At 40.8% G+C, this 27,960-nt stretch overlaps 1 protein-coding gene across 1 annotated transcript; it reads right to left on the bottom strand.

Annotated features, from left to right (window-relative positions):
* Nucleotides 1-506: 506 nt before the first annotated feature.
* On the bottom strand, nucleotides 507-27,722 carry LOC112120000 (succinate--CoA ligase [ADP-forming] subunit beta, mitochondrial). The gene is made up of 9 exons (XM_026648681.1): nucleotides 27,626-27,722; nucleotides 27,241-27,403; nucleotides 22,768-22,896; nucleotides 22,121-22,259; nucleotides 12,972-13,133; nucleotides 12,741-12,883; nucleotides 4,345-4,465; nucleotides 3,786-3,874; nucleotides 507-1,261 (listed from the first exon to the last, which is right to left on the bottom strand). Exons 2-9 carry the CDS (start codon nucleotides 27,370-27,372, stop codon nucleotides 1,187-1,189), a joined length of 990 nt encoding a protein of 329 aa, XP_026504466.1. The 5' UTR covers nucleotides 27,373-27,403; nucleotides 27,626-27,722; the 3' UTR covers nucleotides 507-1,186.
* Nucleotides 27,723-27,960: the final 238 nt, after the last annotated feature.

Genomic DNA, 27,960 nt, shown 5'->3' with positions numbered 1-27,960 from the left:
TATATTTGACTGAATTCCTGTAGCTTTTTTTTTGTCATTTAAAACTGAATAATGCTGCATGGTAAGCAAAATGGCACACAACAAGATATCCCATTGGTTGGTTTGAGTTGAATTTCTCATAACACAGATGCTATCCAGTGCCTTCCTATTATAGTGCCTTTCAGTACAGAGAAGCCAGACTGAGAAGATCTGTATGTTCACTTTTAGTATAATACAGTACACTAGACAATATGAAAGCAACATTGTATCACATATCAAGTTCCCATAAGTTTATATGCTGCAATGCAATTCATGAAGAAGTGCCAGAAGAGACACGCTGCTTTACAGATTTACTTACAAAACCTCTTCACCTGTTGGTTTAAACCCTACCAATTCCTTCATGGGCTCATTTAACTGTGTGACTTATTCATCAAAGTGGACAAAGGAAAAATGTAATACTGATCTCTTGGGAGAGATTTTAACAACTTACAATTGACATTCTAATGATCTGTATGTCAAGTCTGTCACACTTTAGGAAATATGCTTTATTGTTCATATACAAAGCTACATGATGCTTTTTAATAACACCAGAAACCATGAAGACTTAAGTGCTACAGTATATCTTGTAGTGATTGTTACATTGTCCCGATATTTAACTGGTCAAATCCGCCATGCACTTCTAGAAAGTTGCTGGGTTTGTTCAAATGCACTATTTATGCATTATGATTGGTATGCTCAAATCCATTCATTATACTGCAGATTAAAGGTCTCCAATAAAAAAAATACCATTTCAATACATTCCTCCACATTGAGTGCTAGAAATCTAGTCATCATATTTATCTTTACTGAAGCTAATATGAATATACAATTAAAGTAACTTCAGATTTTATTCAGAAGAATCTATTTTCCAACAAAAACTTTGTTTTTGACAATAATGAATGAATATTGCAAGCGACATTCTGCAGCAGAAGCTGGAGTGTTGGGACAGCAACTAAAAGTCTACATATCAGCAATACAGACACTTTTACATGAACTCTGACCATTTTTAATATTAACATTAAGAACCAGGTGCTTTAAAGTTTGTGCGCCTGTCAAGCAATTAAAACCTCCACACAGGGAAAAAAAAAAAAAAAAAAAGAGGAAAAAATCCACAGAACACAGTATTTCAGAGACTATAACACTTTAGACACTTCCATGACAACTCAGATCAGATTGGCAACTGAAACTTAACATCCACCTGAGCTTGCTTTGCTAAGGTCACTATTTCTGAAAGTTTCACAACCTGGGGGAGAAAAGGAAATAAAGTTATAAAGAGATAATTCAAGAAATATTAACAGTTTAACAAATGACACTACTAAATTTTAGGAGTTCAACTAGACAGTCTATTTTAGAAAGTGATGTCAGAAAGAGCTTGCCATAAGAAAAAAAATAGATTCATAGATTTAAAGGCCAGAAGAGACCATTGTGATCATGTAGTATGCATGACACAGGCTACAGGACTTTCCTGAATTTAATTTCTGGTTCAAGTCCAATACCTTTGGTTGAACTAGAGCATCTCTTTTAGAAAAAGTTTTCCCTACTGTTACTCACACCACCTTGTCAACTGTTTGAAATGGGCCATCCTGATCATCACTACAAAAGTTTTTTTTCTCCTGCTGATAATAGCCCACCTTAATTGATTAGTTTTGTTAGAGTTGGTATGGCAACACCCATTTTTTCATGTTCTCTCTCTCTCTCTGTGTGTGTGTGTGTGTGTGTGTGTGTGTGTGTGTATATATACATATATATACACACACACACACACACACACACACACACACACACACACAAATAGAATCATAGACTATCAGGGTTGGAAGGGACCTCAGGAGGTCATCTAGTCCAACTCCCTGCTCAAAGCAGGACCAATCCCCAGACAGATTTTTGCCCCAAATCCCTAAATGGCCCCCTCAAGGATTGAACTCACAACCCTGGGTTTAGCAGGCCCATGCTCAAACCACTGAGCTATCCCTCCCCCTCATCCTACTGTATTTTCCACTGCATGCATCCGATAAAGGGGTTTTAGCCCACGAAAGCTTATGCCCAAATAAATTTGTTAGTCTCTAAGGTGCCACAATGTACTCCTCGTTATTTTTGGATTTAAGAAGTTTCCTGTGATGAAGAATTCACCACAACTCTTATTAAGTTGTTCCAATTGTTAATTACCCTCACTGTTAATATATGCACCTTATTTCTAGTCCACATTTGTCTAGTTTAGTAATCCATGCTGGCCACCTGGCATCTAACAGATGCTAATGATGTTGTTTGTTCATAACGTTATAAAACCAACAAATTGTGCATAAGTAATCTACACAATCATGTGATCCTATTACTGCCACCCTCATTTTTCCCTCTTCCGTTTGTTTGTTAAACCTACTTGCTGCATTATTTTAAAACAAAGCTCTTCAGGGAGTTAGGACTTGTCTACGAAGAGTTAACCTGGAAGTTGCATGTGAATAACACTCTTATTCTGGAACAGGAGTGCCTTGTTCCTGTTTAGTTTAAGCCACGTTGAAAGTGGGTTAAACTAAACAGGAACAAGCCACTCCCATTCCAGAACAAGAAAATGCCCACACATTGCACTTTAAAATTAATCCATGTTAATTTTCAAGTGTAGTCAAACCCTTATATTTTAATATACATTTATACAGTGCTCAGAACAATAGGCCTCAATCCAACTGGGGCCTCAGAGTGCTTTTTTAACACAAGTAAATATTCTCTGGAGAAATTTATGTTATTTTTAAACTACTAGTACCTTTTAAAGTGATTTACCTGTTGGTATATAGGATATAATTTTAGATTAGCAAAACAAATTAATTTGGGTCATGTTAACCTTGACAAACTTATTTCTTCGTTTATAAAATGGTACCAGTAGCTTTGGATGGTGGGCACCTTATACAAATGCAATATAGGTCTAAAACCCAAATTCTCTGCTGCAGAAGCATTGTAATGATCAACCAAGGGCTTGATCAGCTTAACAGAATTTCCACTCTGCCTTTAAACTCAGTTTTGTGGATCAGGGTGAGTAGGTTGTTCCCCTGAACGCAGCTAGTTCTGGAGAGTTCAACCCCAGGAGGTAACATTACAAATGATTCAGATTATACACTGGTAGCACCCTTGCTGATTAGGGAGTTCCAATACTTACCTTGGCCTTGAACTACTAAAAGTGTTGACCTAAAAGTACACTACCAAGGAGGGGTGCACCATTAGAAGTGCAGCCTTTCAGATGAGATTTTCACTTGAGGTCCCCCTTCTGCCCATCTACAAAATTAAAGATCTCTTGGCTCTTTTATAAAAATAGGTAATAATCTGGGCAATATTCCTCTCTAGCAATATAGAGCAGGTTCCTAGTTTGGGGTAAAATAAATTCTGCCTATAAAGTCACCGCCCTACCAGTTAGTTACTGCTTTGTGAAATACACCTCTACCCCGATAGAACGCTGTCCTCGGGAGCCAAAAAAATCTTACTGCATTATAGGTGAAATCGCGTTATATCGAACTTGCTTTGATCCATCGGAGAGCACAGCCCCACCCCCCCGGAGCGCTGCTTTACCGCGTTATATCCTAATTTGTGTTATATCGGGTCGTGTTATATTGGGGTAGAGGTGTACTTTGGATACATAGTGTCAGTGATCTTCAAGGCTTCAAATATTTTATCCTAGACTCCTGTTTTAAGTTGACTGGGGGAAGATACAACTTTACTAAGACTACATATTAAAGCATACCATCTGTTATGAAGAGTTATGCAAAAAGCTCTTTCTTGCTCACCATTTTAGCAGCTTCATCCAAGTCATCACAAGCAAGGATTTTGAGACCACTAGCTGTTATTAAAGCTTTGGCATCATCAACTCGTGTACCTGAAGAAAGAGAAGTAGTTTTAAACAACAGAATTCAGTACTGAATGAAATAATGACCTACTAACTATCCGCTTCAATCAGAGACCATGTGAGCTGGTGATGATCAAGTTTTCCAGGACAGATCTACCAAGACATCTCAAAATTGAGATAAGTACAGTATACACTAGAAGGCATTTACAGTAGCTGCAAGTTAGATTTGCTGTTCTAAAATGTCAACTAAACAGTTACCAAAAAAACAATATGGTAAGAAATAAATATTTAATAGAGTCATCAAGAAAAACACTAGATTTTAGATGTTAGTATATATTTCTCTTTACAAAATATTCTTCTGTATACAAGCAATTTTGCTATGCATTAAGTGAACTACTAAACACAGTGATCACTATTATTAGTATTATTCTAGCACCTAGGAGCACTATTGACAAACAAATCCAAAGGCTTAGATTTACACAGTATTGAAGAGTGCTCACCTTGTAACCGTACAACAATAGGTATTTTTAGGTCCAAATCCTTTACTGCCATAATGATACCTTGTGCAATAACATCACATCGCATAATGCCTCCAAAAATATTCACCAGAATAGCCAGTACCTACATACAGAAAACAGCACGTAAGGTTATACATTTAATGATAGAACACATATCAAGTCCACCATCCTACTAGAATATTATGAAGAATTTTAACAAGCAGCAAATAGCTCATCACATCAGATAAAGGGATTCAGCCCACTCAGATGGGCAAAAATCAGTTCTAAAAATTCAAGCTCCAGAAATTCAGTGCTAAGCACATGGTTTAAGAAAACCTTCATTCATATTCTAGAAGAACTCAGCAGAAAAGTTACTCGTCTCTAAAATAATGTACATCAGAATCCCGTTTATCTGATCTAATTGGGACTGGGAGAAAGATAATCAAAGATTCGGATAATCTGGAATATGGGACAGTGTGAGGCTGCAGCACCATCTAGTGGCCAACATGAGAGATTGCCCGCTTCTGGACCAGTGTGCACTGTTACGTTTATATGGAGTCAGATAATGGATGATCGGATAAACAGGGTTCTACTGTACTGCAAGACAATTATTGCAGGACTAAGTATTATCTAGATCATCCCCAACAGGTGTCTGTCTAACCTGTTCTTAAAAATCTCCACTGATAGAGATTCCACAACCTCCCTGGGCAATTTATTCCAGTGTTTAACCACCAGGCAGATTTTCCTAAAGTCCAACCTAAACTGCCCTTGCTGCAATTTAAGCCCATTGCTTTTTGTCCTATCCTCAGAGGTTAAGGAGAGCAATTTTTCTCCCTCCTCCTTGTGACAACCTTTTATGTACTTGAAAACTGTTATGATATCCCCTTCTCATTCTTTTCTTTTCCAGACTAAACAAACCCAGTTTTTCCATCTTCCCTCATAAGTCATGTTTTCTAGACCTTTAATCATTTTTGTTACTGTCCTCTGGACTTTCTCCAATTTGTCCACATCTTTTCTTAAATGTACCACCCAGAACTGGACACAGTACTCCAGTTGAGGCCTAATCATCATGGAGTAGAGTGGAAGAATTACTTCTCGTGTCCTGCTTACAACACTCCTGCTAATATATCCCAGAATGATGTTTGCCACTTAAACTTCAAAGACGCTCCGTGATTTATTTTTGTTTTTGGAAGGTTCTATATTTGCCCTTTAAGGCACCAAGAGTAGCAGACACTAATAACCATTCCTGATTTGTTAAAAGGTAACTGAAATAAGATGCAAACCAAAGAGAACCTTTTGATCTCTAACAAGAATGTAAAAATGACTGCACCATGACTTTTCTCGATAGTCTTGCTCAACCAATTTTCTGGAGAAAGCAATTACTTTTATTCAAAGAAAAAAAATAATTAAACCTCAGCTATTAAAATCAGTGTCATAACTGTTCCATTTGCCAACAGTTTGGCCTTCCAGTTTAAGACAATCCTGCTAGAAGTATTCCTCAAACTAATACTTTGGCCTGTCACCTGTAACATGAACTCTGTTGAAGGACCTACATGAGAAGAGAGAATGAGCATGCTTTTTTTAGACTGAAGGTCATTAACTTTACCACCATGTCTTGGCAGATTACATTTAATGTTAGAAGTTAGATTATGAGTAAGAGGGCTGGGGCACAGGAAAATGACAATAATTCTTCTTGAGCTCTATTATACAGTCTGTATGACGCTACTGCAAGTGACCAGTTCAACTGGACAAAATGCCCACTCAATACAGTGTGTGTTAAAATAAGTTCTCTAAATTAAGTTCTCTAACATAAGAAAGTCATTTTCAAATACTTCAGCATATTGCAATGTTCATTCTTTTACTTTCCTAGATAAGGGATACAGCAGCTACCATACGGATGTCTTCAGCACCAGAAAATATGCTTTAACACAATATATAGGTGGTAGGGAAAGCAACCAAACAGGCAAACAAACTCAGCTTAGAACAAAAAGAAAAGCTACATTTTAAAAGGTGTTCTTCAGCATTTTAGCCCCCTTTAAACAAAGTCAAGTTTATTGAAACCGTTTTAAATTATTTTAGTCAAAAGGAAAAAGTTATGATCTTCTCTCCTCAAACAAGCCTAGATGGCAAAGAGGCCAAGGCTACGGGACTGTGAGGTTAAAAGTACTTTCAGAACTTGACTGCCTCTCTCAGAGGAAGACAAGGTGGGTGAGGTAACATCGGTTATTGGACCAACTTCTGTTGGGGAGAGAGAAAGAGAAGCTTTCGAGCCATACAGAGCTCTTCAGATGAGATCTGAAGAAAAGCCCTCTGTGGCTCGAAAGCTTCTCTCTCCAACAGAAGTTGGTACAATAACAGATACTACTTCACCCACCTCGTCTCTCTAATATTCTGGGACCAACACACCTACAACATGTCTGAGGGAGTGATTTGATCATTTCTGTAGCTACTAGGTAGGCAATGCCTCTGTGTTGGTACACCGAGGCATGAAAAAAGTATTATGGAGGGAGGTGGAGAAAAATCAGAGAAAAAGTAGAAGGTTGAGGCTCTACAGAAGGGTGTAAGGAGCTTGGCTGGAAAGCAAGCAGATAGGACGCACAGTTTTTTGGTTAGAGCATGTGGGCTGGGATTCAGGATCCTGGGTTCTATTCCTGACTCAGTCTCCACAACATTTCAGTGTGAATAAAAAAGATTTTTAATAAAGATTTACTTAAAACTTAAGTTTCCAACCAGCTGTCAAACACACAAACTGGTGAAAAGTTGTTAGGGGCCCTCACCTAGTCCAATACAACCTTCAGGGCACAGTACAAGGCCCATCTGCAGAAATTTGATAAGGGTGGACAGGGAAGGGATTAACTGGATCACTGTCCTGCTCTCACCACAGGCAACCAATACTGAGAGATGGGAAAGACCAGAGCATCAGCAGTGCTTCAGAAGATTTCAACAATTGATGTGCTAAGACTTTCAGTGCATAAGGCAGCAGGGAAATCAGTGTGAATGCCGATACCTCATGAACCAAATGAGCCAAGTCAGAAGACATGACAGCATGATGCACAAAGAGTGCTTTGATTGCAATAAGTGCTCTGACATTTCTCAAAGCAAGGTCTGCGGCAAGCATCAAAGGAAATACTATGGTCTTCAAGATGAAAAGGAACAATCTGCATATGTCCTCAAACACCACTTCAGATCAGTCTCCCAGTCCTGAATCTATAGGCAGGGCCGGCTCTGGCTTTTTCGCCGCCCCAGGCGAAAAAGCCTCCGGCCGCCCCCCCCCCCCCCCCCACAGGGAGCCCCGGGGGGAGGCTAGCGAGCCCCGGCGGGGGCTCCGCTCTCCCCCCGGCGGCCAGGGGCAGGGCGCCAGGGGGGAGGGCAGCCGGAGCCCTGGGAGGAGGGCGGCGAGCCCCAGCGGGGGCTCGGCTCTCCCCCCCCATGGGCGAGGGCGCCGGGGACGGGGCGGCGGGCCCCGGCTGGGGCGCGGGGCGCCCCCCCGGCGGCCAGAGCGCCGGGGGAAGCGGCGAGCCCCGGTGGGGACAGGGCAGCGAGCCCCGGCTGGGGCTCGGCTCTCCCCCCCGGCGGCCAGAGCGCCGGGGGAAGCGGCGAGCCCCGGCGGGGGCAGGGCGGTGAGCCCCGGCGGGGGCGCGGCGAGCCCCCCTCCCGGCGGCCAGAGCGCCGGGGGGGAGGGCGGCCGGAGCCCTGGGGGGAGGGCGGCGAGCCCCGGCTGGGGCTCGGCTCTCCCCCTCTGGCGGCCAGAGCGCCGGGGGCAGGGCAGCGAGCCCTGCTGTAGCCCCGCTCTCCCCAGCGGCCGCCGCGCCGCGCCGCCCCCCTCCAGGTGCCGCCCCAAGCACCAGCTTGGGTGCCTGGTGCCGGCCCTGTCTATAGGAAGAGGACACTAGAGGCTTTGAGGTGGAGCTACAGAGTTCAGGCTTCAGAACGGAAGAATGCCAGGAAAGCAAATTGCTCTCTGCACTTCCTGCTGATACTTCCCCTGGAGAGGTAAAGTGTCATCCAGTGAGCTGGACCTCAGTACCACTGATATCAGGCACACTGCTTGCAGTGAAGCCCAAGGCTTTGTAGAATGACAATGTCTCAACACTGGGCCCAGAGGGAAGCATAGTGTTGGTATTCAGTAGCTGAAGCCAACTCAGGCTACTTCCAGAAGCTCTTCTTCACAGCATTCTGGGCTAGCCTTGTGCTGATCTTAAATAAATAAATAAATAAATTAATTAATAAATAAATTAATGGAGATATCCCATCTCCTAGAACTGGAAGGGACCTTGAAAGGTCATCAAGTCCAGCCCCCTGCCTTCACTAGCAGGACCAAGTACTAATTTTGCCCCAGATCCCTAAGTGGCCCCCTCAAGGATTGAACTCACAACCCTGGGTTTAGCAGGCCAATGCTCAAACCACTGAGCTATCCCTCCCCCCAAGGGGGTTTTCTAGCTACAGAAAAGATTGGAGGCATTCGCCAAATGCTTGAATGAGACAAATAAGACAATCCCTTCATAGATGCCTGATCCCAGGCAAATGACAGCAAGCATGCTCATCTGTGTACATGATTCATCAGGTCAAGTTTTCTGTACTTTTACTAAATGCATTCAATCATTTTAAGATTTTAAATGCTGCTTTACACTGGACAGAGGTGTTCACTGAGCTACCACAATGACTCAAGGGAGTCATTTATTCTGAGGATGCTACAAGTTCAGAGCCATTGGTGTTCACCCATCACCTTAAAATGTATCCAAGTCAAGTCATCTATCATTGTGCTGTCTAACCTCCTTTAAGGTGACGAACACAACCCAGTTTAAAACCCATCTGTTGTCAGAACTATCTTGATGGCGTATCTGAGGACATCCCCATGCATGAGTTTTAAAAATGTATTTACAGCCCGCTGTGAAGAGATTCTACAGAACACCATCATTTTAATCTGCATACATTTAAGTTAAATTTTAAAGCCCTTGAAATGCTATGATCAGAGAACAAAATTAACATGGAAAAATGGTAAGAACTGTGACCTTATTAGCAGTTAAATGGCAATCATTTAACAATTTTTTTTTAAGACATGAAAGTCTATCTTCACAAAATTAAATGTACATTAAAGCCGCTTTAAGCTATACATGCAAGCATCATTTTTCAGTCAATCAGCCAAATGACTAAAATTTGAATATTCTTTTGTTCTTTAAATTAATACCTGAAAAATATTTTGGTCTTTACATTAAATTAAATATCTGAAATTGGATTCCAAATAAATACCCTTCACAGGGATTATTATGTCATGACTTCTTGGTCCTTGACCAGACATTATATCAACATGTATAGAACATGCTCCATGGGGAGGTTATGCCAGGGGTTTACCAAATACTGTTGATGAAACCATTCCATTGCTACTGGCCACCTTGTATCAAGACTGTTGTCTCAATAGTTTTCATCAGGCAACGTGTTTTTAGGGTTTAAGAGGAGACAGGCTTCAGCCAAGTTTCCTATCAATTCCTGTTGTTGGGTGCTTGAACAAACATGAAATCTTGGGATCCCAGCACACAGTGGTGACGAGCAATTCAGCTTCTATCAAAGAGCTGTTTTGTCAGCAAGCCATCCAAGCATTCACTCTGTATTTACACAGCAGCAGCAGATAAGCCAGCCTGAAAAAAAGTAGATGGTCCTAGCCCACCACACATTGAACATGCATTCCTACTACTACCCAAGAGAGTTTACAGCGTTAAGTAGGCTCTCAATGCACTTTCATACATAGAATGTTGACGGAAAACACTGTGAAGAATCTTTCATCTGAAGAGCTATGCAGAAGTAACATTACCTACTTTATCTTGATTTATAACCTTAGAAAGGAACAGGAGTGTTTTACCCTAATCCTTCATCTTAACATGACAGTGCACCAAGGTCACTGTGTGAACTAGGAGTCAGTACTCCTATCATGCTGCAACCCTTTGGTTACACAAAGCTGGTCAGCTCTCATCTCTCCACAGCTAACTCAGCATTTCCTCCCCTACTAACTCTCAGCCACCTCAGGCTTTTAATGCAGCACATATCGCTGTATTAGTCATCTCTGTTTCCTACCATCAGTCTCTACACCTCTGCTTCCTGTCCACCTCACCTATTGCCCAGGGACAGATCTCCTATCTTTTTCCCAGCTCCCACGAACCTCCATCCCTCTGGAATCACTCGCTTCTCATCACCACAACCCTCCAGCTGCATAACTGTCACTAGCCATCTGATTTCTTCTTCACTCAGCATTCCACAAAAAGATAATAGTATTGTTCTTAATTGTACTAATCTCTCCCTTCATCCACTAAATGCCCCACTGTTATACAGAACCACAACTTACATCCATTGTATCTGCCAGCCAGCCCTTTTCGCTGCAGCCTTAACCCTCAATGGAGGTGGAATACAAGCAAGCAGTGATACCATGGATACCAAGTTCTATTTGCCAGCGTGACTGATAATACAAAGTCAAAGGGGTACTTCATAAGCAAAACCAGAATTGCTCTAGTGACTCACTTCAAGCTCTTCTCCATTCTGCAGGGAGAGATGAAATACTCCAAAAAGATACTGATGAGTACTCATGGGCAATACTGCTTTGTGATGTGCTTTGAAATTGAGCACACTGAAGGAATGATTTAATTCAGGAGGAAAAAACAGGATTGGGGGTTCAGGGAAAGAAGATGGGAAGACGGAACAGAGTGACCTTTTTAAAACCTTCGCTGGATGATTGGGGAGAAAATGTGAGCAGATAGTGGGTGGGTGAAGGCCTCAAACTTAAAGTGAAACGTTGTTAGTGCCAAATAAACTCAGCTTTCCTTCATGGTATTACTCCTATCCATCAGTAAATGTATGTCACTAGGGAAGCCATAGAGTTCTTCCTCCTGTTGCCCAAAATTATACTCAGTTAATCTTTAATTAACATTCAAATAAAATTTATATATTATTCCAACATAGGTTCAAAGATCCTGGAACTCTTCAAAATAGTACTGGGACATTTGTATCTTTCCAGACAAGTTATCAAAATAATTTTATCTTGCAATGTTACTATGTTACCAAATAGCACCTTAGAATCTTAACGTTTATGTACAAATCAGACAATACCCGTTACAATCTAAGTCTGGAATCCTGCAACTGGATCTGCATAGACAGACACGTGCACCAGCATGAATCTAGTTGCAGGTTTGGTACCCAAGTCAGAGATGGACAAGAGTCTAACATGACACCAACATACATACAGTTTCAAATTCCTTTTCAAACAAGGAAAAGACATACTTAGGATATTCTAGGAAACCCCATATTAGCCTAGCTGGCCACTGATCTAAGTACAAATAATTTTGGTATTGCTAAAGAAATTCTGCTTTATCTAGTGTAAAATAAGACAGCCTGGTTTGAAATCACTTAGTTTATTCAGCAAGGACAGTTAAACAGATTTAAGAATTTTTTAAAAGGGTAATAACAGCACCTCAGTACTTGCTTACAGTACTACAGACGTGATTTTTGAAACTGGGGATCAAGTTACTGGTGTTGTTCATTTGAGTCTGCTAAGTGTATTTGCGCTTTAAAAAAGTACACTAGAGCTGAAGCTGCGAAGATAATTAAAAGGTAAGCTGTTTACTATTTATTCTGAATACATGTAACAATGCATCTGCTCTATGTTTATACTGCATCTAAATGACTTTCATCAGCTCCTAGAGAATAACTGTTTCTATTTAATTTGCTACTATCTTTAACCTCCCTTCAAATTACATAGGAAAGTGTTTATTTATTCCCTTTTCTCATGCTAATTCTATTAGAAAATTCTAGTTTTATTTTTAAAAGGAGTATTTTTAATTCCCACTAAAAAAATGACTTGCAAAGAAGGGAGTTTGGTAGCCTCCTCCTTTTAATAAAAAACTTTATACATAAAAATTGAGTGTTTTCTTCAGAACAGGGTTTGCTACTTCTCCCCTCCCCTCAGATACATTACAAGTGTTAGGTATCCTCTACTAATTTTGCCAGTTAACTGCTTTGGAAAAAGTAGAGAACTACTGTGAATTACATCACAACTGTCTGAAATCTGTGCAATTGACAGACATTTTGAGAAAAGGCTCTGTGGGAGATTCAAATACTCATGCTTGTCCCTTCAACTGAGGGCTGAGACTTCCTACTTCAGTTCTCCTTCCTGTTCTTTGCTGAAGGACTGAAGACTGATATTCCTGACAAGAAAGAAACATGTAGGAAAAAACCTTAACATGTTTTTCAGGCACATTGTAAAGTAGCAAAGACAGCACAGTTCTCCCCTCTTTGTAGCTCACCTTTAAAATCCATGTCTACTAGTGGAAACATACAATACATACATTGTCATAAGGCATTTTAAAATAATTACTCAACAGTGCAGAACTTTGAAATACTAATCCTTGTTTTACCTTTTTATCTGAAGTAATAAGTTTAAAGGCTTCTGTTACTTGATGTACTGTAGCGCCACCGCCAACATCAAGGAAATTTGCTGGAGTGCCTCCATGAAGTTTAATTATATCCATTGTGGCCATAGCCAAACCAGCACCATTCACTGTAAGAAAAAAAGTTACAATTAAGAATTCCATTAGCAGCAAGTACATCAAAGGATTCTAAACATCTATTATGTAGAACATACATACCTAAACACCCTATGTTTCCGTCTAGTCCTATGTAGTTGAGGTCTGCTTTAGCTGCATCCTTGTCTCTCTCATCCTCCTGTGTCCAGTCCTGCATATCAAAGATTTTCTGCTGACGATAGAACGCATTGCTATCAAAGTTTATCTTTGCGTCCATACACATCACTTGGGAAAACAAACAAAAAAATTGTTTAATGCCTTTATCTTTAAAAAGGTGAAATACTTCTCTGAAATACTTATTCTATTGTATATTAGGGCACCAAATAATTCTTTTTTTGGCATTACATGCTAACTCATGCAGCCTTCATTCCATAAATTTCAAGGCCAGAAGGGACCATTGCGATCATCTAGTCTGGCCTTCTATATAACACAGGCCATAGAACTTCCCCAAAATAATTTCTAGAGCACATATTATAGAAAACATCCTATTGGATTTTAAAATTGCCAGTAGTTGAGAATCCACATGACCCTTGGTAAATTGTTCCAATTATGCCTTACCATTATTAATATATTCTTCATTTCCAGTCTGAATTTGTCTAGTTTCAACTTCCAGCCACTGGATCTTATTACATCTTTGTCTGCTAGATTACAGAGCAGTTTATCATCAAATTTCTGTTCCCCACTTATTTATAGACTAATCAAGTCACTCTTTAACCTTCTCTTTGTTAAGCTAAACCAGGGATCGGCAGCCTTTGTCACATGGCTCGCCAGAGTAAGCACCCTGGCGGGCCGAGCCTGTAGCGGTTTGCCGCTGCAGGCCAACGGGGGCTCGGGAAGCCGCGGCCAGCACATCTGCGCTGCTTCCCACAGCCCTCATTAGCCTCGGACTGAGAGCCGCGGCCAGTGGGAGCCGCAATCGGCCAAATCTGTGGACGCGGCAGGTAAACAAACCGGCCTGGCCCACCACGGTGCTTACCCTGGCGGGCCGAGTGCCAAAGGTTGCCGATCCCTGAGCTAAACTGACTGAGCTCCTTCAGTCTACTCACTATTAAGGCACATTTTCTAATCCTTCAATCATTCTCATGGTGCATCTCTGAACCCTCTCCAATTTATCAACACTCTTCTTGAACTGTAGGCATCAGAACTGGACACAGTATTCCAGCAGTGGTCGCACCAGTGCCAAATACAGAGGTAAAATAATCTCTCTACTCCTCCGAGATTCCCTTATTTATGCAAGCAAGGATCACAATAGCCCGTTAGGACACAGCATCGTACTGGAAGCTCATGTTCAGTTGAATACTCATCACGAGCCCCAAATCTTTTCCAGAGGCCATGATTCCCAGCACAGAGTCCCGCATCTTGTAAGAATGGCTTATACAGTGGAGTCGCATCTTATGCGGGGGTTAGGTTCTAAAGTCAGCATGTAAGGCGAAAATCGCATATAGTCAAAATTACCCTTGAAAATCCCTTAAATTGCCCATAAGTACAGTATACTTACATGGTTTTGTGTATACAACCCTGTACAGAAGTATAATAAAGAGTACATATGCAAAATATAATTTACAGTACTGTATTTTTAATTACAGGGGGTCGTCAGGGCTTGATGTCGATCCAGGAGACGGAGGTGACAGAGCTTAGGTGACGGAGAGCAAGTCGTAGACGAAGTGGTTGGCTCTGGTTCAGCTCGAGAAGTTGATTGCGTAGGCTCATCTGCTGCTGGTTGTTTTTCCTTGAAAAAAAACCTAGTGATCGGCAACTGTCGCTGTTGTCTCTTGAGCTGCTCAAACATTTCTTGATATGGTCTCAAATCGTCCGTAATACTATGTGTGATTTTGAGGCTTCGTTCTATAGAGGGATAGTATTCAGAAATTAAATCATTCAAGTGTTTCGCTGCTTGGAACACTTCAGCAAATTTAGGAAGATTCCAACTTGCTGGCTCTTCTTGTTCGTCATCATCATCATCATCATCTTCGTCTTCCGTAGACGATTTTATCAGTTCCTCTAACTCTTCGTTAGTCAATGTTTCTCTATGGCTCTCAATTAATTCTTCAATTTCTTCCTCAAGGATGTCGATGAAGCCATCACCACCCACTTGCCTGGCCACCTGAACAATGCATTTCACTTCTTTGTCAATGGTTGGGAAACCTTTAAAATCATTCACACATTCTTTCCATAGGTTTTGCCAACATGCATTGACTGTTTCAGGCTTGATTGCATCCATTGCCTGTTTAATATAAGTGATGCAATCGGCAATGTTTAAGGACTTCCAACACTCCATCCCATTAAGATTGGGATCAGCATCCATAGCACTACGTATCCGTGAGAACGTAAGCCTTGTGTACGTGGCCTTGAAACAGTGAATCATGCCTTGGTCGAGAGGATGGATGTGGTATTGGGGGGGGAGGGGAGAGAAGAAAGACTACTTCAACATCGTTATGTGCAAACCGGAGTGCTGCAGGGTGGCCAGCAGCACTGTTTATGATCAGCAACACTTTAAAGTCAAGTCCTTTCTCTTCGAGGTACCGCTTGACCTCCAGAATGAAACACTTGTGGAACCAATCCAGAAATATTGCTGCCATCACCCAAGCCTTTTTATTTGATTGCCAGAACACAGGCAGATTTTTTTTCTTGCCTTTTAGGGCATGGGGATTTGCAGCCCTGTAGAGCAAGCCAGGCTTTATTAAATGCCCAGCAGCGTTGCCACAAAACAACACAGTCACATGGTCTTTAGCTGCTTTGAAGCCAGGGGCTTGTCTTTCTGATTTTGAAATGTAAGTGTGGTTGGGCATTTTTTTTTTCCAGAAGAGCCCAGTCTCGTCAGCATTAAAAACTTGTTCCGGAAGACAGCCCTTTTCTTCTATGATTTTCTTTAATTGTTCGGGGTAGGCTTTTGCTGCCTCTTCATTGGCAGATGCAGCTTCACCAGCAATCTGCACGTTTTTGGGGTTGAAGCGGTTCCTAAAACTGTTAAGCCAACCTTGGCTGGCTTTGAATTCCTTCTCATCAGAAGGCTGTCCCTCTTCAGCAGGAGGTTTGAACAGCGTGTAGAGGCTAAGAGCCTTTTCTCGCAACGTGTTGCCATCAATGGGCACACGTTTACGATTCATGTCTTCCAGCCATAACTTTAATGCCTTTTCAGTCTTCACTAGAGTCTTATCATGCACCTGGCTCGTCACCTTAGCAGTTATTGGAGCACTTGATGCCACGGCTTGGCAAATTTCTCTCTTGAATCTTGATGGCACAGATGCTAGATTTGTTGCGGCCATATTTACGCGCCACATTGGAGACTGACATACCGTCTCTCAATAAGTCCAACACAGCCAGTTTTTCCTCCAGCGTTGGAACAGATCGCTGTTTCTTCGGTTGAGCACCAGATGAAGTAGTTGGCTTGGGTTTAGGGGCCATGTTGTACGAAAAAATACATATCTTTAAACACTAGAATCACACTCAATGCGGCGAGATGCTCACACTATGAGAGGCACGCAGGAACTGAGACCGACTGAGGGAACAGCAGATTCACGTCTCCCATCTCATGCTCACTCCGGGGCACACGCTCATTGACTGGAATGGTGGGTGGAATCGCCCGCACTATTTACAGGTATCTTGTTGTTTTTCTTTTTTTTGCCGAGTGCGTATAGTTGAATTCGCGCAAGTTAAATGCGCGTATGATGCGACTCACCTGTACTCTTTTCTCCTAGATGTATTAAATGCACGCGGTTTGCTTTTGCCCAATTTACCAAGTGATCCAGATCACTAGCAGTGACCTGTCCTCCTCTTTATTTACCACTTCTTTATTTACCACTCCTCCAATTTGTGTCATCTGCGAACTTTATTAGTGATGATTTTATGTTTTCATCTAGATCACTGATCAAGGTGTTAAAAAGCATCAGGCCAATCAATCAATCCCTGTGGGACCTTACTAGAAACACAACTGCTTGATGACTCCCCCCCCCCAAATACAATCGTATTTTGAAACCGATCAGTTAGTCAGTTTTTAAACTATTTGATGTGCCATATTAATTTTGTAATGTTCTAGTTTTTCAGTCAAAATGTCTTGTAGTACCAAGTCAAATGCCTTACAGAAGAGGTTTTAAGTATATTACATCAACACTATTACCTTTATCAAACTTATAATCTCATCAAAAAATCATTAAGTTAATTTGACAGGATCTATTTTCCATAAACCTATGTTGATTGTTAATCAACCCAATTACCTTCCTTCAATTCTTGAGTATTAGTTGCTCCTTTATCTTGCCCAGGATCAATGTTAGACTGACAAGCCCATAACTACCCAGGTCATCCTGTTTACCCTTTTAAATATTGGCACAACACTAATTTTCTTCCAAATGTTACTGCAAATCAACATTAATGGTTCAGCAAACTCCTCAGCAAGCTCTTTTAAAACCCTGGGATGCAAAGTTCTGCTAAAAATACTTTAGGTAAATATCACAGGACTAGCTAATACCAGATTACCTCACATTAGAGGCATTACCTGATCTCTGGCCTCCTAACTTGCAAGTATCTTTACACGTATAAATGCATTTTTTGAAGAGCGATTTTTACAATATTTGTTGCATTTTTAGTAATAACGTGTCTAGAACAGTTAACACAAACTCACCTAAATAAGGGTATGTCTACACTTACCTCCGGAGCGATCGATCCAGCAAGGGTCAATTTATCGCGTCTAGTAAAGACGCGATAAATCGACTGCCGAGCGCTCTCCCGTCAATTCTGGTACTCCACCGGAGAGTGAGACCCAGGCGGAGTCGACAGGGGAGCATCAGCAGACAACTTACCACAGTTGAAAACGCCGTGGTAAGTAGATCTAAGCACGTCGACTTCCGCTACATTATTCACGTAGCTGAAGTTGCGTAACTTAGATCGATCTCCCACCCAGTGTAGACCAGGCCTAAGAAACTGTGCACCAGATTAATCCTTCCACCATGCCCTTTGTATATCTTTAAAAAAGCCACCCACTTAGGCTTCTGCTTTTAAATTAAACTTATGTGCTTCTTAAAGAGAGCATATAACTAAGTCAAAAGAAATGCAGAAAGTCTCAGCAGAACACCAAGGAAGTTTTTCCCACAGATAGTGGAGGGACATTGGGGAAGATGATATTAAAAGCCTAAGCAGACTCCTTGCATCAATGAAATGCCATGTATAAGGTTAAGATTTTGTCACAGTTATTTTTAGTAAAAGTCATGTACAGGTTACGGGCAAGAAACAAAAGTTCATGAAGCCCACAGAATTATTGGGTGGGGAGCTGGCTGAGGGGAGACAACTGAAGCCCAGGCCCCAAGGGGGAAGAAGAGATCCCAAACCCTGGTCCGTGGGGTGGTGAGGAGGAGTCCAGATGGAAGCTCCACCCTCCTTCCCCACCCCCCCAAAAGCAGCTGAGAACTCCGGGCCCCCTTTCTTCCCTCTTGCAGCAGCTGGGACCTCCGGGCACCCTTTCCTCAACCTCCCGCAACGGGGGGGGAAGCTAAAAATGTCATGGAGGTCTCTGAAAGTCACAGAATCCATTACTTCCTTGACCTCTGACAAGCTTACTTAACCATGTACTAAGGAAACTGACAAAAAGGAGACCCAATTACGTTAGGTTTAAGTTCAGAATGTGAAGCACAGTTTCACTAAAAAAAGTGACATACAATACAGTCTTCATCCTAACACTCTTGTATAAAAAGTGCACTGAACTGCCTGCACAAACTAGATGTGCAAATCTGAACAGCAAGGATCAAGCTGAGACTAATACTGAAAATGTTTAAGGAGGAACAGTAGAGATGTGCCAATTCCTACAACATTCCAGCAGATTTCAAAAGAAATACTTACTAACAACAAAAAGCAAACCTGTAGTGGCTGAAAGACACTTCAAGTGTGTAGCTGTACTTTCACCCCACCATCACAGATACTGGGGAAAGTTAAGACAAATGAGAAACAAGAGAAGGTGCAAATACCCAATCTAACCGTAGAACTCTACTGAAAGGACTATAACTGGTTGTTATTTAAACTACATTTCCAAATTAAGATAGTGTTTTCATTATAACTTAACTACACACCAAGAAACTGCATGAAATGCTGTAAGAAGCTTTGGGTGAAGGAAGAATAGCTATAATTTAACCTTTGTTGTATCTGAATTCAAGCTGTCTGAACAAGTCTTCTAAGACTATCAGTTGCCTTTAAGGCAGGTATTCTTAATTGCTGCAAAGTCAAAACTGAAGAAAAGAAATATCCTCTAAAGAAGCAATATTTTATACACAGACTTTTGAGATAGCTTTATTTCAGAGAGGAGAGTTTAAAATAATCCACATCTGATTAAAAACTGCATTTCTTGGGTATCCTGTAGTCATAGGCATAGTTTGACTTTTATATTTTGAGGGGGGGGGAGGGGAGGGGAGGGAGAGAGACAGCTCCAGTCTGGCTAATGTGGCTGCGCATGGGGGGAGGAGGGGGGAGACACAAATTCTGTACCTGCCCGAGGCTTGCAGTTTGGGGGGCAACACCCAGTGTTCCCCCAAACTACACCCATGTCTGTAGTCTCTTCAGAGTAGGAGATCTAAATTAAGGAACAAACCCAACTCAGACAAGAAACAATCTTTTGGATTTAGTTATCTGTGTTTGGGCATCGAGAGAGTATCTACTGCTGGCAACGTAAGAGGTAGGCAACTAACCCTAAAGAGCAAAGTGTCTTCAAGCACCTAGAGTACATTTGGCAAGGAAGTGGGGTTAAGACATTACACTTCCTTCAGTGTCTAAGATGAAGAGTCAGAAGTCACTAGTATTTTGGGTTGCTCAGTTTTTGGGTGCCAGCTTGAAAAAAAATCTTAGATGGACCCAATTTTCAGAAAGGGCCTAATGTCTGAAAATTGCACTTTCAAAGTGCTTTAGGTTGGGCACACAAAAGTGAAGTCACTTCTTAAAACCTTGTCTGAAGAGTTCAACATCAAAGCCAAAAGGGAATAAGATAAATTTGTAGTTAAAGAATTGCAAGAGCTTGGATTCTTTCCAAGAGGAAAAGCTATTATTGCACACAATTGAATGCAACTTCATTCTTGTTCTTCTCCTCAGGAAAAAATACTTACTCTGATAGACTATACTACCAAAGCTTGTTATAACACCAGTGTCAATCTCAATCTGAACGTTAAACCTTGGTTGCCTTTATGGATTACCATGCATGCAGCATTAGGATGCATTCAGTAGTAGCAGCATGGTCCACTAGTTTTGTATGCTCTGAGAATGTATATTTACAGCACAAATATGTCACAAACTACTTTAAGTCCCACCTTAATTACTATTCAAAAACTGATTTGAACATCTAAATATATAGGGCGTTAGCATGAATACTGCAGTCCACATTTACAATGAAAGAAAATTCCAAAAAGCATTAGAGAAATTTGAAGCCAGCCCCCAGTAATTTGCATAGAATTCACGCCATGCAGAGGGCTCCCAGATCCAGTGCTGAATATTAGGGCTGTCGATTAATCACAGTTTTAATCGCACTGTTAAATAATAGAATACCAATTGAAATTTATTAAATATTTTTAGATGTTTTCTACATTTTCATATATATTGTATTCTGCTTTGTAATTGAAATCAAAGTGTATATTATTTTTGATTATAAATATTTGCACTGTAAAAACAACAAAATAAATAGTATTTTTCAATTCATCTCAAAAGTACTGTAGTGCAATCTTTTTGTTATGAAAGTGCAACTTACAAATATAGTTTGTTTTTTGTTACATGACTGCACTCAAAAACAAAACAATGTAAAACTTTAGAGCCTGTAAGTCCACTCAGTCCTACTTCTTGCTCAGACAAACAAGTTTGTTTACATTTACAGGAGATAATGCTGCACTCTTATTTACAATGTCACCAGAAAGTGAGAACAGGCATTTTGTAGTCGGTATTGCAAGGTATTTACATGCCAGATATACTAAACATTCATAGGCCCCTTCATGCTTTGGCCACCATTCCAGAGGACATGCTTCCATGCTGATGATGCTCATTAAAAAAATAATGCATTAATTAAATTTGTAACTGAACTCCTTGGGGGAGAATTGTATGTCCCCTGCTCTGTTTTACCTGCATTCTGCCATATATTTCATGTTATAGCGATTTCGGATGATGACCCATCACATTGTTCATTTTAAGAACACTTTCACTGCAGATTTGACAAAATGCAAAGAAGGTACCAATGTGAAATTTCTAAAGATAGCTACAGCACTCAACCCAAGGTTTAAGAACCTGAAGTGCCTTTCAAAATCTGAGAGGAACAGGGGGGTTGGGGAGGGGGGATGGAGCATGCTTTCAGAAGTCTTAAAAGAGTGACACTTCAATGTGGAAACTACAGAACCCGAACCATCAGAAAAGAAAATCAATCTTCTGCTGGTGACATCTAACTCAGATAATGAAAATTAACATGCGTTGGTCTGCACTACTTTGGATTGTTATTGAACAGAACCAATCATCAGCATGGACGCATGTCCCCTGGAATGGTGGGTGAAGCATAAAGGGACATATAACTTTATCGCATCGGGCACGTAAATATCTTGCGACGCTAGCTACAACAGTGCCATGCAAACACCTGTTCTCATTTTCAGGTGACATTGTAAACAAGAAGCAGGCAGCATTATCTCCTGCAAATGTAAACAAACTTGTTTGTCTGAGCAATTGGCTGAACAAGAAGTAGGACTGAGTGGACTTGCAGTCTCTAAAATGTTACATTGTTTTGTTTTTGAATGCAGTTTTTTTGGTACATAATTCTACATTTGTAAGTTCAACTTTCATGATAAAGAAAGTACACTAATACTTGTATCAGGTGAACTGAAAAATACTATTTCTTTTCTTTTTTTTACAGTGCAAATACTTGTAATCAAAAATAAATATGAAGTGAGCAGTGTACACTTTGTATTCTGTGTTGTAACTGAAATCAATATATTTGAAAATGTAGAAAACATCCCAAAATATTTAAATAAATGGTATTCTATTGTTTAATCACGATTAATCTTTTTCATCGCTCCACAGCCCTGATGAATATGCTTGCAGATGTTTAGGTGCCAGTGTCAGTTTTTACTACATTTTTCAACGTACCATGTTAGTGCTAAATCCTCTTACTGTATATAGTTGGAGAAACTTTAGCAGAACCCCTAAAACAGACATGTTCTGTGCAGATTCAAACTGCCCATCTAAAAAATTCTATAAAGAAGGTACTTTACCAACTCCTGACGCATCTTCTACCATAGGGTTTATTTCTACCATGGTGGCATCATATTTCATAAAGAGATTATATATCTTGATCATATTATCTGCTGCTTCATCCACCAGGTTAGGGGGAAATCCCATTTTCTGGGCCAACTGAAAGTAAAACACAAAGTATTTTGGTAATCAGTTTATAACATTAGGCATTAAAATATTTTATAAATTATTATATATTACTTATATATAATAATTTTATATATTAAATATATAAGTATGATTATTATTAAATATTACTTTTATATATTATTTTAACACAGCTATACAAGTCTAGCCTGTAGCTACAGAACTTTACCTACCCTGCAGGGAGTGGCTCCTGGCTTTTGGTTTTTTTTAAAAACAGTCAATCACATTTATCCTACAAGGGACAGTGAAATTAAGGTTCCCAGGCTATACACTGGCCTAAGTACCCACATCTGGAGCTAGATTTACATTCTTTATTGCAAACTAAACACTACATTAAAATATCTAGTAATAATTTACTAATAATGTTTGGAAGTGTCAGTTTTCTTTAGTCAGCCAAAAGGCTGTATAAAATTTACTAAGTATATTTACAAAAGCAAAACTCCCTCTAACTATGATTGTGTGGAAATGTACTCTTTAGTACCCTGACAGCTTGTTCCTTTTTGATGCCTTCCACAATATCAATGGGTTCCTTAATTATCGCATCAGGAGTCTCTGCAGCAACATCTTCAATGTTAACACCACCATGAGAGCTGCCTATAAGTACAGGACCCTAAAGAAAGAGAAAATTTCAATGTAAGATTTGTATCATTCACTATGTTAATTCTTTCCACAAATATTTCAAAGAACCTCTTGTTCTCAGTATGAGATTCTTGGCTTTTGGCAATCCATTAAAGTTGTCTTTTATTCTCTTACTGTTGCTATCTTTTCATTCAAGATACTTACACAATACTTTTATGATATACGATCACCAAAGAAGTTTTCCAACTCTAAACTCTTATATCAAAAGGAAGCTTTTCCTAGGTTATCATATTTATACTATGGGAAGAACATACCATACTGGCTTAAAGTTAGGACAGAAAAAGGCAGTTATGAAATGGTACATCACACCCTGTGTATCACTTCTGGTTACGCTGTCAGTGTTCATAGTTTACCACACTCCAGCCTCTGAAGGTAAATCTAGGTCTGCACAGCCATTTGCAATAGTTGTTGCACTCTATTTCTATTCACCATGGATCATAAGCCTTGATAACTATAACCACCTCTGAAAACTTCTCACACAGTGCTTGACTGTTCAGTGACATGAGTTAAGTGGTGTCAATACCGTTTCACAGTGCATAAAATGTGTCAAAAAAGCCACTTTCACAATTAATCCCAACAGAGGCACCAAAAACTCAAAGGGCATGGAGACTGAACAATCCTATGACCCTGGAAATGATCCATCAAGTTCAGGGTTGAGGCATGTTTGCTCATATGAGTGAACCAACATTCATTGTCACTACACGTGTAGTACTTGTTGCATGCATAATGAGAGACTTCCACTAGCTAGACTATTAAGTCAGTACTTCCAGTGAGCATCTAAGTAGGGTTTAAAAAACATACTTCACAAGTGTAACTTCAATTACAGTTGTAGAGAGCATGGTTGTTGCTGCATTGGACTGGCTTTTTTTTTTTTTTTTTTTTTAAATAAAAAGAAAATCATGTTGGATGCTCTTCTTCCAAAAGAAAGATTCTAGAACCATTTCTTAATATTTTGACAACTACATAATGAATGCAGCTGCAAGGAGAGCTACAAGTGCTTTTGAAAACTTTCAGGCATAATTACTACTCAGTATCATTAGAGCCTAAAAGTATTAGTTTTGCTTAAGCCATGACAAGTACATTTCACTCCTTCAGCTGCTTCTGCCCGCAAGGGTTTTATTTTTTTGAAGCAAGGTTTGACACTATCAGAATGCAGGATATACACCACAGAATCCTCATATTTGGGTTTTTTTAAAAAACTCTTACAAGTCTAGGAAAATACATATGGTGTTAATTGGGTGCTGATAATCACCCATCACTAGGAGAATTCTTATCCAAAAGAGAAGAGTCCCCAAATTTATAAGCAATAAACTAAACCTCTACCTAGATATAATGCTGTCCTCGGGAGCCAAAAAATCTTACCGCATTATAGGTGAAACCGCGTTATATCAAACTTGCTTTGATCCGCCCGAGGACCCCCCCCCCCCCCCCCCCCCCCCCCGGAGCGCTGCTTTACCACCTTATATCAGAATTCATATTATATCGGGTCGCGTTATATCAGGGTAGAGGTGTAATTACCAATGCAACCCTGTCAACACAGTTTTGTTTTACAAGTCAAACATGAAAAAGGCCATCTACTTTGGTTAAACTTATCATGGCTGAAACTTGCATGATAAACATTGTTGTTTGAACAATGAAATTTTTAGAGGATAAAATATAGCTATTTGTGGTATTTTAATGCCACCTTGTGGCATAAATGAGGTAAACCTTTTTAGCCACCCCCTTGTCACTCTTGTATAGAAATTAGACAGCTCTGGATGTCATGATAAAGCAGTTTAGAGATTTTTAGATGTTTAACATTGAAATGTTGGACAGTTTCCTATGAAAAGGAAGAGGCCCCTTAACCTAAGAGGAAGAGCAGGGGGAAAAGGAGTAGATAGAATACAAGTTAAACATTTACCAGTTCACCGATTATGCCTGATTTGCATACAAGTTCTAAATCAGAGAGCAGATATCGTTTCCCAAAAAGTTCTTATAACATAAGTGAGAGTGATCTACAGAATTTACTGAACCATCCTCTCTGCGGGCTTTCTAGCATTATTGCACCAACCAAGGAAGCTGGCGGAGGCCATCTGCTCCAGGTCTGAGCTTTAATGATGTAGTTGTACTTTGTACTCAACAGAAATAAGCCTAGCAGAAAGGCGTAACCTGGGGAGAAGATAGTTCTGGTGCTCACACCACCACCACCACCTGGACAGTCCCACAGTTTGTGCAGGACTCAGCTGCAATCCTACGCACACACACCACTGACATCTCCAGGAGGCATCACTATCCTTAAGATAAAAAGGAAGGAGCTTTGCTAGACACTAGAGTAAATAACTTCTTATAAACGTTGCAATGGATCACCACCACAGAATTACATGTCACCCTCATTGGGCTAGTGTAATTTTAAGTTTAATGCTCATCCCGTATCTATACTGCTTGTAAATTTGATTCAGTCCTCTAGAGACCAGAAGGCATCTTCTTTCCTGGAGTGAAGCCATGATGATTTATTAATTTTGTTCATATATCAGGTAACTTACAAAATTTATTTCATGAAATGTGAGGTACTTAATAGACAAATCAACTAGCTCAAAGAAAATCTGCTGCACACATTTCCTCTATAAAATTAAAAATTGGGCACCAATACAACCAGAGTCACACAGATGACTTCAAGGAAGGCTACTAAGTGTTCAGATCTGAATTAAACAGGAACAGCCTAAACATCCATTGTATAGTAAAGAAGAGGGAGGAAGGCGAGACAAACATGCAATAACCTGTACAAACATCATATTAAGTTAAAATTTACTGAACTAAGCTTGTGGGCTTGCGGGTGTCCATTGTATTAAAAATGCTAACATTTATATCAGTGGTCAACAACCGGTAAATCGCGATCTCCGGTCGCTAAAAGTCTGGCGGCGCAGCGAGTCCAAGACAGGCTCCCTGACTGCCCTGGCCCCATGCCCCTCCTGGAAGCAGCCGGTATGTCTCTGCAGCCCTGGGTGGAGGGGGAAAGACGACTCCGCGCGCTGCCACTACCCCTGCCCCCTCTGTGAGCTGCCAATGCCCTCGCCCCCCAGCACGGACTCCATAGCTCCCATTGGCTGGGAACTGCAGCCCGGGGAGGAGGGCAGCAGGTCTCCGTGCATGGCCCATGCCTGCAAGCACCACCCCCGCAGCTCCCATTGGCCGTAGTTCCCAGCCAATGGGTGCTGCAGAGTCGGAGGGCGGGGGCAGTGGCAGCTCACGGTGGGGCCGCAGAGACATGCCAGCCACTTCCGGGAGCGGCGTGGGGCCAGGGCACGCAGGGAGCCTGCCTTAGCCCCGCTGTGCCACCGACTGGGAGTCGCCTGTGGTAAACGCCTCCCAGTCAGAGCCTGCATCTCTCACCCCGTCCCGCACCCCACACTCTGCCCCAACGCAGAGCCCCCTCCTGTACCCAAACTGCCTCCCAGACCCCACACCCCCTCCCACACCCCAACCCCTGCCCCAGTCCTGGGCCTGCACCCAAACTCCCTCCCAGAGCTTTCACCCCTCACCACCTCCTGCACCCTAACCCCCTGCCCCAGGGTCAGCCCAGAGGCCCCTCCCACACTCCGAACCCCTGGGCCCCAGCCCAGAGCCTGCACCCCTTCCCGCACCCCAACACCATGAAAGTGAGTGAGGGTGGAGGAGAGCAAGTGATGAAGGGAGGGAGGAAATGAAGTGGGTGGCATAGAGGCTGGGTTGATCTTAAATTCAAAAAGTGATCCTGTGCGTAAAAAGGTTGGAAACCACTGATTTACATACTATTTTTGGATTGTATGTAACTTCTCTAGGAGGGGGAGATATGCTAATATAATTCCTCCAGTTATCAGCAGTTTAAAAGTCAGGTCACCTACATGTTTAAACGGACATAGACACTTGACTTTGGACACCCATTTTTTAAAATCTTGGTCATCTTCTTGCTCTGCACCTCTTTGACAGATGTGGCTGCATGTTTAAAATTAATCCCCAGCACTTAAAATTAAGTGTGGTCAAGGAGACAGAAATTAGATCATTTCTCTATCCAACTGCAATGATCAACTCTGCAGTTCAGAAATGTCAGTACTACAGATATCCAGTTATGTAGCATTCATTTAATTGCACTGTGCCACAGCAAATTGCTTTGGTAGTTGAAGTGTTTAAAAAGCATGCAGTCCAAGGTCATGCTACCAAACAGAAGGTTAAGTTCACGTACAACTCTATAAATCAGTTTCAAATATAAATGTGACCCATGTGAAGAACAGCAGTAATATTCTTTCAATTCCAAATATAGCAAATTCATTTTAAGAGCACTATTTCTATAGTTACTCACTTGAAATGACCTTTCCATAGTTATTGCAAAATAGTATTCTCTCCTGGGATATCTGCGCTCACAGATAAATACTTGATTGCATATCCTGCCCTTTTCTCCTGTCTGCTTGGTAAACAACTTCTTTCCAATCATTTTGGAGGAAATCTCTTTTGCTTCTTCTGGACTAGAATAAGAGAAGCTTAGAATGTGACAAGAGAAATGCTGGAGTAAAGAGAGTAGAATGAATTAATTTATGTTCTGTATATTAGTCTACAGTAAATATATGTTCTTACCTAGTTTATGTCTTCATAGTTCACAAGGCATTTTAATCAAATTAAAATTCCAAGCCATATAAATGGATTGAAGATATTTTCAATTTACCTGATAATTTAGAAATACAACTTACGAAAAAACTATTTTCACTCCGCCTTTGAGGCCACCTTCAAAGGTTCCTTTTCCTCTACCACCAGCTAAAACCTGAGCTTTTACCACAAGGTCCTTTGAACCTAGAATTAAAGGAAAAAAAAAAAAAAAAAAAAAAAAAGCTATAAGCAGCTCTCTTTAAATTTTCTGTCACTATCAATCTCTTTGGTATAAAATATTTGAAGACAGTTTGTGAGTTAAGATGTGAGTACATGTAGACTTACTATGACCTTTACATCCAAGAGAATTATCTTCACAATCCTATTCCATTTTTATATCTACTGAATACTGGATGTCATGTAGATTAGACCAGGGGTT

This window comes from Terrapene carolina, unplaced genomic scaffold, assembly GCF_002925995.2.
Source record: "Terrapene carolina triunguis isolate 2854851 unplaced genomic scaffold, T_m_triunguis-2.0 Scaffold17, whole genome shotgun sequence".
Lineage (NCBI taxonomy): Eukaryota > Metazoa > Chordata > Testudines > Emydidae > Terrapene > Terrapene triunguis.
This window is presented reverse-complemented; position numbering and strand designations above follow the sequence as displayed.

What these genes read in the sequence shown, in the direction of transcription:
- LOC112120000 (XM_026648681.1), bottom strand. Translation starts at nt 27,372, where the DNA reads ATGATTGGAAAGAAGTTGTTTACCAAGCAGACAGGAGAAAAGGGCAGG. An exon ending in AAAAGGAACAAGCTGTCAGG is followed by an intron (nt 22,260 to 22,767) that starts GTACTAAAGAGT and finishes TTTTACTTTCAG; the next exon opens with TTGGCCCAGAAAATGGGATT. An exon ending in AGAAGATGCGTCAGGAGTTG is followed by an intron (nt 13,134 to 22,120) that starts GTAAAGTACCTT and finishes TGTTTTCCCAAG; the next exon opens with TGATGTGTATGGACGCAAAG.